At 54.8% G+C, this 10472-nt stretch overlaps 1 protein-coding gene across 3 annotated transcripts; it reads left to right on the top strand.

Annotated features, from left to right (window-relative positions):
* Window positions 1–1477: 1477 nt before the first annotated feature.
* KCND1 (potassium voltage-gated channel subfamily D member 1) lies at window positions 1478–10291 on the top strand. Of its 3 annotated transcripts, XM_038587382.1 has the most exons (8): window positions 1478–1708; window positions 3027–4275; window positions 6016–6178; window positions 6284–6367; window positions 6459–6557; window positions 6829–7079; window positions 8266–8487; window positions 9600–10291. In XM_038587382.1, the coding sequence occupies exons 2-8, from the start codon at window positions 3155–3157 to the stop codon at window positions 9691–9693; spliced, it is 2034 nt and encodes a 677-aa protein (XP_038443310.1). In that variant the 5' UTR covers window positions 1478–1708; window positions 3027–3154; the 3' UTR covers window positions 9694–10291. The 3 variants fall into 3 exon arrangements, with proteins under 3 accessions (XP_038443310.1, XP_038443309.1, XP_038443311.1); XM_038587381.1 differs by having other exon boundaries at window positions 1478–4275; window positions 9600–10290; XM_038587383.1 differs by having other exon boundaries at window positions 1479–4275; window positions 8266–9713.
* Window positions 10292–10472: the final 181 nt, after the last annotated feature.

Raw genomic sequence — 10472 nt, 5'->3', positions numbered from 1 at the left:
TGTTAACTGTCTTCATTTACTGTGGGCCCATCCCTCTGACTGGCACAGAAATACCTGCAAATATGTATGTGGGTGGATGTGTATGGGGTATGGGCGTGGAGGAGGGGGTTGGGCAGATGAGAGGATAAGTGGTTGGATGGACTGATGGATAAATAAGTGGAAGGTTGCTTGGATCAATGATGGAGAGGTTGAGAAATAAATGGGCAGATGGATGGAGAGGTGATTGGATGAATAAATGGATAGATGAATAGGTCGGAGATATAAGTGGACAGATGGATGGCCAGGAGAATGAATGGATGGATGAGCAAGAGTAAAGAGTAGGTAAATAAGTGATGGGCAGGGCTATTGATGGACAGATCGATGGGTGCAGGGGATATGTAAGGATAGGGTGGCAAATAGGTGGGTGGGGTGAATATGCAGATGGAAAAGTGAATGGGTGGATAGGGGGATAGGTAGAGCAATTGGTTGTCTGGGTGGGAAAATGGATGGATAGATGCGTAGGCGGTGGGCAGAAGGATGGAGAAATGGTCAAACAGGAGTGTGATGAGTGAGCAAACCAAAGATTATGTGGGTGGGTAGATGATTGAAAGGGGAAAACTGGTCCTGCCTTATTTCTCCCCCACTTCACCACACCTCTAATTACTAAAAATTTGGCTTCCCTTGTGTGCCTTGCCCCACACCATCCCCTCTCACATCACTCCATTTAATGCCCCCACCCACCCACAGCGGGGCAGTCAAGTTGGGGTAACTCCATCCGACAGCTGAGGATGCAATGCAAGTCACTTGCTCAAGGACACAGCAAGTCTGTAGCAAAGCTGGGGTTCAGACCCACCCATGGTCTGAGGCACTGGGTACCCATTGCTCTGTGGCACCTGGGAGCAGAGCCCTCTAGGGGACAAGACTTGAGTCAAGGCTCCTGGACACAGATGGATGAGGCAGACTGCCCCCTCAGAGAGGGGTCTGCCTGGGAAAGAACCCGGTATGGGGGTGGGACCTGGCTTGTCCCCATCCTGGCTTGTCCCCATTCATACTCCTTTTACTCCCTATTTCCCTGTGTGAAAACTGGATGGTGCTCCATTCCCACATCAACAGTCTTGGTCAGAGCTGGGCTCTAACCCGCGCGCCCCCACACCCAGGGAGTAATCTTTGGGGTCCTGGCCATCTAGAGAAATGCCCCCACCAGTCCCTCCATCCACCCCCTTCTCCAGCCCTTCTACTGCATGGGGGCAGGGAGGGGACACAGCGCTGCATCATTCCCCATGGCACTCCGCTCTGGGGCCATTAACAGACGCCTCCCCATCGATCGGATCTGCTAAGTGCTGCTGATTCAGACGGGTGGGGGTGGGGGCCCCTGGGGGCAGAGGGGGTAGGCGCTGGGCAGGAAGAGGGGGGAGTCCAGGAAGGAGGTGGGGAGAACTGGCAGAGCTCCCTGCCACCCCCATTTTCCAGATGACGCGACTGAGGCCCAACCAGCTTTGTAGGAGGCGGAGTCTCCCCAGGGTCCCTCTCAGGCTGTCCTAGGGGAGGGGGCTCTGGGAGCCACGAGGCCCCTCCCTGCCTCTCTCCAGCTCCCGGCGAACTCAGAGGGGCGGGGAGAGAGAACCAGAGGAGGAGGAGAACTCGGGCAGCTCTGCAGAGGGGGGCAGGAGCTCCGGTGTTTGGTACCCCCAGCCCCACCGCTGTGGCCGCTGCTGCAGCGGGGACTCAGGTGAGGACGGCCCTTGGGGAGGGGGAGGGGGCCACCAACAGTGCTGTCCTTGTCCTTCCCTGGGCCAGCCCCCACGCCCCAGCCTGTCCTGGGATAGTCCCCAGGGGTTCTGCTGAACCTGGTCCTTCCAGGGAGCCAGCCCCCTCCCCCTGCCTGTGCTGCCTTCTCCTCTCCCGGGCCTGGCTGTGGCTGCTTCTCCTCTTCTATCGCCGCTGCTGCTCCGGCCACTGCCCAGCACACACCGCCAGCCCCTCGGGGTGTGGTTTCCCCAGACCAGCCCCTAACGGTGGGACGCAGCTTTCCCCACCCCCCAGGCCTCCCCCTGCTCCTCCCGCAAGGCCCATCAGCCCCCCCTCTCTGGAGACACACCCAACTCTCTTCAACACCCCACCCCGCTCTCCAACCCATTTGGGGGGGGGAACCCCCTCCTCCTAGTCTTTATCCATCCTCTGGATGCTCTGGGGCTGTGCCCAACTTCCAATTGAGCCCCAGGGGGCTTCCTCAGGCCCCTTTCCTCCTGGAACTCTTGAGAGGATGGACTAGACTTTCTCAGCAAATCCCCCCCATACCCCTCTCTCTCTCAGACACCTCTCAGTCTCTGAAAAATAACCTAGCCACAAATTGACCCCTTTGGACACCCCACTCTCTCCTCCAGCCCCCTAGGGGGCTTCACCTGACCTTCCTTCCCCAGAACTCCTGTAGAGTGTAGACACCCCCCCCTCAGGCTATTCTTGGCAGCTCCAGGCACTCCCAAGACACCTTGCAGCCTCTTTACAACCTCCTGGTTCTATAGCCACCTCTTCTGAGAGCGAACCCCTTTCCTGAAACCACAAGGGAGCTCCAATCCCCTAATCTTTTCCCTAGAAGTCTTGAGGGTGTGGAAGAGCTACCTCGCTTTTCTCAGGCCCTCTAGACAACCCCCCCCAAACACTCTCGGCCTCTTTTAAACACCTCTGGTCCCATTTCTACCCCTCTGTGGCTGCCTCTGTCCCCTCTCCAAGCCCACGAAGGGGTCCCAGTCTCACCTGCCATCAGAACTCCCGAGAGTGTGGACAACTTCCTGGGGTTTCTTGCTGCCCCCCAAGACACCCCAGATCTCTTGCAGACACACTGCTGAGCCCTCTAGAGCCATCTCAGTCTCTCCAAACACTCCTTCAGACGCTTCTTGGCCCCTCTAGGCGCCCCTTTTCTGCTCCTCCCCATGCCCCCTAGCCCCTTCTAGGCAGGTCCCCCAAGAGGTCCCCCAAGTCCCTCTCAGACCAGCTAAATGCCCCCCAAGCCCCTGACCGTCTCTCTAGTCCCTCCTGGTTCCTCTCAGCCTCTGTAGACACCCCCGTTTGCTTGTGCGAGTGGCCCAGGGCCTCTCCAAGCCCCTACCATCCTGGAGACAGCCACACTCTCCTAAAGGCCACCCCCCAAGTCTCCGTGGGCCTGGGGAGCGGCAGGATGGCGGCGGGCGTGGCCACGTGGCTGCCCTTCGCCAGGGCGGCTGCCGTGGGCTGGCTGCCCCTGGCCCAGCAGCCCCTGCCCCCTGCACCGGGAGTGAAGGCTTCCCGAGGGGATGAGGTTCTGGTGGTGAACGTGAGCGGACGGCGCTTTGAGACCTGGAAGAACACTCTGGACCGCTACCCAGACACACTGCTGGGCAGCTCGGAGAAGGAATTCTTCTATGACGCCGACTCTGGCGAGTACTTCTTCGATCGTGACCCGGACATGTTCCGGCACGTGCTGAACTTCTACCGCACGGGCCGACTGCACTGCCCGCGGCAGGAGTGCATCCAGGCCTTCGACGAGGAGCTGGCCTTCTACGGCCTGGTGCCCGAGCTCGTGGGCGACTGCTGCCTCGAGGAGTACCGGGACCGCAAGAAGGAGAACGCCGAGCGCCTGGCGGAGGATGAGGAGGCCGAACAGGCGGGGGACGGCCCCGCCCTGCCGGCCGGCAGCAGCCTGCGGCAGCGGCTCTGGCGGGCCTTCGAGAACCCGCACACGAGCACCGCGGCCCTCGTTTTCTACTATGTGACGGGCTTTTTCATCGCCGTGTCGGTCATTGCCAACGTGGTCGAGACCATCCCGTGCCGCGGGCCCGCGCGGCGGCCCCCAAGGGAGCAGCCCTGCGGCGACCGCTTCCCCCTGGCCTTTTTCTGCATGGACACGGCCTGTGTGCTCATATTTACGGGCGAGTACCTCCTGCGGCTGTTCGCCGCCCCCAGCCGGTGCCGCTTCCTGCGGAGTGTGATGAGCCTCATCGACGTGGTGGCCATCCTGCCCTACTACATTGGGCTCTTTGTGCCCAAGAACGAGGACGTCTCGGGTGCCTTTGTCACCCTGCGCGTGTTCCGGGTGTTCCGTATCTTCAAGTTCTCCAGGCATTCCCAGGGCTTGCGGATTCTGGGCTACACACTTAAGAGCTGTGCCTCTGAGCTGGGGTTTCTCCTCTTTTCCCTTACCATGGCCATCATCATCTTCGCCACTGTCATGTTTTATGCTGAGAAGGGCACAAACAAGACCAACTTTACTAGCATCCCTGCGGCCTTCTGGTATACCATTGTCACCATGACCACACTTGGGTGAGTGCAGACTCTGTTGGGAGCTGCCCAATCAGCTACACACTCACTTTTTTTCTGTAAGATTAAAGAGGTTAGATAAATTATCGCTTTTTCTCCATTTGCGCCTCGGTCCGCTCTTCTCTAAAAATGGAGGGAGTTGGACTAATCTCCAAAACCCTTGCAACTCTGGCAATGCCTTCCCTTTCCAGGTCAGTTGACTCAGGTTCCAAGGATGTTCTTAGCTGCACTCTTTCTGTTGATCTTGTTCTCTCTGGACCTGTTTACCCCCTGTGTCAAATGAGAAATGATGATCCCTTCATCATCTAGAGGGGATTTGGTGACGTCATGGTTGTGAAAGTTCTCTGAAAGTTTCTGTTGTAGGATACCTAGGTACTGGCTTTCCATTACCTCCTTTTCCCATCTTGAGGACCCATGTCTCCCAAACATCCAGAATCATCCGCTGTATGGGGTACTACCTCTGTGGCTTTGTGATTCTTGATGTGCTCCAGGATGAGGTATTTTCTGCATTATTTTTTTGTAGTGTTGATCCTTGAGAGGGAACAGTTGGGATAAAGGCATCAAATGGAATCACCAAACTCATGTTGTTCTTAAAGACATTGTCTAGGGCAGATACTGCAATCCTTCTCTAAATTTCCATCGCTGAGGTAAGGTGTACAGTTGCTGCTCAGGATCTGTTGGATGGATGAGTTGGGGCTTGCTTGGTGCTTTAATACAAGTACAGAAAAGTTGATTCGAGGTTTTTAAGGAGTAGAAATTAATTCCAGTCGAAGGTTCAGAATTGGATCGACAGTGAGCCCTGAGAGTGGGTTGGAACTGGGTCTTGGAATGCCTTTTACCCTAGTGAGTCCTCACAACAACCCCAGGAGGGTGGACAGCTGCCTGCGTCTCATAGTTGAGGACACAGTCTGAGATGACACATCACAGACCAGAAATGGCCAAGTTGGAGAGACTTCTAAATGAGTCAAAACAAAGAAATAAGGAGCAGCCATTCTGAAGGGGGGGTCACGGACTGAGCAAAGGCCTTAGAGGCTGGGACTGCGGAGGCTGGGCCTGCAGGGTGGGAGGGGGGAATCTAACTGGTCCCATGGTCAGAACAAAAATATGCTGTGTGATCTTGAGCTAGTTATGGAACCTCCCTGAGCTTTGGTCTCCCCACCCCGACCCCGTGAAACAAGTTGGTAAGATTGGCACTGTACCATCTCTGTGGGAGAGGAGGTGGCATGGAAAAAAGGAGGAGGGAGTTTCCAGGCTCCCCCCCCCCTATTTTTTTCATATGAGAACAATTTCAAGGCTTCTTCTGGGGTAATAAGATGGGGTCCTACTTAGAGAAGGCAAGACAGATGTAAGCAAAACTAACAGAGCACTTCTCCCGAGATTCAGAGCCCCTCAGCTGGCTTGTGGTGCTGGGACTCTCTCCCCAGGAGACTATATTTACTGCCTATGACTTCCTCCTTCTCCCCTCTGCTTGGTATTAATAGATTTCCAGCTGACTCAGATGCTCAGTGCACAGCTCAGATGGGGGCAGCAGATGGTAGGAGCCACGGGCCAATTTCTCATTTGACCCCCACTGGTGGCCAGAGAGGTCTTTCCCCCATTTTGCAGAGCAGAGAAACTGAGGCTCAGAGAGTTTCAGTGCCTGGCCGGGGTCGCAGAGTACATCGGGTTGGATGGGATGGAGTGGTAGAACGGACAGGTGGGTGGGCACTTTTCTTGACCTTGGCTTACTTCCCCTGGCCCCAGCTATGGAGACATGGTGCCCAGCACCATTGCTGGCAAGATTTTTGGATCCATCTGCTCCCTCAGTGGTGTCCTGGTCATTGCACTGCCTGTGCCAGTCATCGTGTCCAACTTTAGCCGCATCTACCACCAGAACCAGCGTGCTGACAAGCGCCGAGCACAGCAGGTAACTGCCTCTTCTGTCTTTGTACCCGTTACCCATTCCCCACACCCCAAGCTAGTGCACTCTGTGTCTGCCCATCTGACCCTTTATATTCTCCTTTCTCTGTAGAAGGTGCGCTTGGCAAGGATCCGGTTGGCAAAGAGTGGTACCACCAATGCCTTCCTGCAGTACAAGCAGAACGGGGGCCTCGAGGTGGGGAGGGGCCTGATTTGGGGTTGGGGGTGAGCAGTGACAGGAGGAGGAAGCTTCTGACCTCATCCCTCTGCTCCTCCATCCACTCTAGGACAGTGGCAGTGGGGAGGAACAGGCGCTGTGTGTCCGGAACCGTTCTGCTTTCGAGCAACAACATCACCACCTCCTGCATTGTCTAGAGAAGACGACGGTGAGGCCTGATGAGAGGTGGTGTGGCAGAATGAAGGGAGGGGTTCCTCTGCGGCCAAGCCAGATCCCTCCCTGGGATGGGGGGCTACTTCTTGTGGAAATCACACAGGGCTTTCTGGAAGAGGCCCCAGTACAGCTGAGCCTTGCAGGGTGGGCAAGGGAAGGGAAGTGAGAGTGACTTCCAAAAAGGAAGGAGCAGCCTAAGCAAAGGCCTAGGGGTAAAGCCAGTTCCTCTGTGCTGCCTTGTGACCATGCCTCTCATCTTCCCACAGTGCCACGAGTTCACAGATGAGCTAACCTTTAGCGAGGCTCTGGGTGCTGTCTCACTGGGGGGCCGCACCAGTCGCAGCACCTCCGTGTCCTCCCAGGCAGTGGGGCCTGGCAGCCTGCTGTCCTCCTGCTGCCCCCGCAGGGCCAAGCGCCGTGCCATTCGCCTTGCCAACTCCACTGCTTCAGTCAGTCGTGGCAGCATGCAGGAGCTGGACACACTGGCAGGGCTGCGGAGGAGCCCTGCCCCTCAGAGGTAAGCACTCCCACCTGCTGGCTACCCCCTGGGGAAACTCAGAGCATGGACCGGGTTGGGGAGGGGCAGGGTCTGAGATTTCACGACCTTGACCTTCTGGAATTTATATTCTAGTGGAATGAGACTGTTAATAAACACACAGATGATGTAGTGTGTTAAGTGCCAAGAAGAAAAATAAATCAGGGCTGGGGGACAGAGTACAGAACAGGGTATAATACAGTTTATTTTTTTAAAGATTTATTTATTTGTTTATCTATTCATTCATTCATTCATTCATTCATGAGAGACACAGAGAGAGAGGTGGAGACATAGGCAGAGGGAGAAGCAGGCTCCTCACAGGGAGCCCAATGTGGAACTCGATCCCCGGACCCGGGATCACACCTGGAGCCAAAGGCAGATGCTCAACTGCTGAGCTACCCAGGCGTCCCTATGATGCAATTTAAATAGTGTGGTCAGGGAAGGCTTTGTCAAGGTGACTGAAGGAGGGGAGGGAAGGAACTGTATGGATATCTAGAGGAAAAGCAGTCAAGACAGAGCAAACAGCCTGTGCAAAGGCCCTGAGGCAGGAATGGGTCTGCGTGTTTGAGACACAGCCAGGAAACTACTATAAGTAGAGTGGAGTGAGATAGGGGGAGAATAGTAGGAAGTAAAACCAGAAAGGAACAGGGACAAGGTTGTGTAGATATTACAATAGATCATTGTGAGAATTTAGGCATTGTCAGGAGTCACTATAACAAAGAACATTTTTGTATGTGTGCTCATTATGTTCCAGGTGCCATTCTGAACATTTTGTAGCACTTCTTATTCTCATTTAATCTCCACAGTGACCTATGAGGTAGGAAATACTGTTATTCCCATGTGTGCTCATTATGTTCCAGGCCAAATACTTTGTAGCATTTCCTATCTCATTTAATCTCCACAATGACCCTATGAGGGGGCATGTTATTCCCATGCTACAGATGAAAAAGAAAGGAGAGGTTTAGAGGGGCCAAAGTGAGACCAGAATTTTAACCCAGGACCTCCTGATGCCAGAGCCCTCACTGGGCACTATCATAATTGAGGATGTAGGTGAAGCATTTGGCACAGTGTCAGGGACCCAGTAGGCACTCAATAAATGTCATGATTGCTGTGGCAAGTATTAAGATGACCTTTTAAGAAGATTGTGTCTCCCCACCCTTATCTACAGCCGCTCAAGCCTCAATGCCAAGCCCCATGACAGCCTTGACCTGAACTGCGACAGTCGGGACTTTGTGGCTGCCATCATCAGTATCCCTACCCCTCCGGCCAACACGCCAGATGAGAGCCAACCTTCCTCCCCCGGTGGTGGCGGTGGGGCCAGCAGCACCCTCAGGAACTCCAGCTTGGGCACCCCTTGCCTCCTCCCAGAGACTGTCAAGATCTCTTCCCTGTGAGCTGTGGGCCCGCCCATCCAGAGGGCCCTCTCAGTTCTTGGGGACTCCTTTCCAAAGCCATATTTTGGGGAGGCGGAGAGGGGCAGGCCTGGGGACCCCTTCTGCCCCCCACTGAGAACTATGCAATGGAGTTTCATGGAATGGCTTACCTGTGTGGGGAAGTAACCAGGGAAGGGGAAACTTTCCCCACCCCAGATAGTTTTTCCAGGGGGCACTGAAGTGCTGGGCTTCCTCAGCAAACCCCCCCACCCCCCAGCCTCCTTGCTCCAGCACACTGGGACTGGCCTCTCTCCCCCCAGCTGGCCTCCTGCATGCTGCTCCTCTTGGGCACCTGGGCTCCCACCTGATATATGAGCTCTGGCCTGAGAAGGAGGGATGAGATTTCCTCTTCTATCTGGCTGGGCTGTGGAGGTTTGGGGGTTCAGAGAACCTTCACCTCTGATCTGGCCTCTGGGAGACATCCCCACCCTCCACGAAGCCCAACACCTCCCTGATTCTGAAGCTTGGAATGCAACCACAGGCTTCCTGGGCTGTGGCCTCAGCAGTGACCTGCCACCATCCCCTGCCCTGCCTTGGCTCAGGGGTCAGGCTGCCTTTCCCAGTACACACAGATAGCACAAACACTACTCCCCTCTCCTGGCTGCTGGAAACAGGTCCCTTCAACCCTGTCCTCTGCTGGGCCCCCAGCAAACTCGAGCAATAGCAGCTGCTGCTGTGACATTATGCAAAGCCCCTGCCCAGTCTGCTGCAGTATTTACACCTGCCCTAATCAGAGGGGCCACCTCCAACTCCTCCTCTCTTCTCCTCTGGTTTGCTTCCTTTCTGGGTTGGGCTGGAGTCTGGACTGGCTGAGATAAGAGCCTAGTAGCCAGCGAGAGCTGGGCTGTGTTTGAGATCATACCTGATTCCATGTTATTGGGCAGGAGTCTAGAAGCATCAGGGGCTGAGACCTGGGTTGTTCCCAAACTCTGGGAGTTGTAGGAGGGCAGGAGGGACTTCTTGATCTCTATCTCTTCCTCCTCCTCCCCCACCCCAACAACACCTTTTCACATATTCCTCTTTCTTTTCCCTCTCGGGTCACCTTCCGGAATTCTGTGTCTGCTCTCAGGCTGAAATCAGGCATCATCTCAGGTTCCCTGTTCCCCAGCACTGTCCCCGTGGAGCTGGTGGCTGCCAAAGATGTAGTTTCCATCAGTCAATAAAACCTGAGAGGAGAGATGAGGATGAGCACCTCCTGGCTCTGTGGGTTCAGAGGCTGGGTTGGGCTGAGGGGTTCAAAGTACTCTGGTTTCAATTTCTTTCAACTTGGAGAAAGGCTGGTATGGGTGCAGGTATTGGGAGGTCGATGGTTGGTGACATGTTCTGGAAGATGGGGATCTAGGAGAACTTAAAAGAAGGTGGTTTGAAGAACTGAATCTACAGCCAGCAAAGCAGGCCAGGAAGTCTGGAGACATGCCCCTAGGACAGCATCTGCTCCAGCTCTCTCACTCACAGATGGGGAAACTGAGACCCAGAGTGGCATATGCTTGGTTAGAGGAAACTGAAACCCAGGCTTCCTGACAGCAAATGGCTCTGAACTGAATCTTAATTAAAAGCATCTCTCAGGGGCACCTATCTGGCTTACAGCACGCAGCTCTTGATCTGGGGTTGTGAATTCAAGCCCCACATTGGGCCTAGAGCTTACTTTACAAAAAAGAACTCAAAAAAGAAGAAGGAAATCTCAGTTTGGCAAACTCCTCTTCCTTGTGGACATCTACATTCTCTCTCCTGGGTTACTGAGCTCTGTGGAGGACTGAGAAGACAGACCCTGGATTTGGGTTGACCTGGGTTCCAATCCCTGGGTGAGGGAGTCATTTAAACCTTCTCTTGCCTCGGGTTGCTGATCTGTAAGATAATAATCATTTATTCACCAAATATTTTATTACCTGCATATCATGTGCTAGCCCTAGTGATACAAAGATGAGCAGAGAAGACATCGTCT

This window comes from Canis lupus, chromosome X (assembly GCF_011100685.1).
Source record: "Canis lupus familiaris isolate Mischka breed German Shepherd chromosome X, alternate assembly UU_Cfam_GSD_1.0, whole genome shotgun sequence".
Classification (NCBI taxonomy): domain Eukaryota; kingdom Metazoa; phylum Chordata; class Mammalia; order Carnivora; family Canidae; genus Canis; species Canis lupus.
The sequence above is the reverse complement of the archived record's forward strand: the minus strand, read 5'-3'. Positions and strand labels throughout refer to the sequence as shown.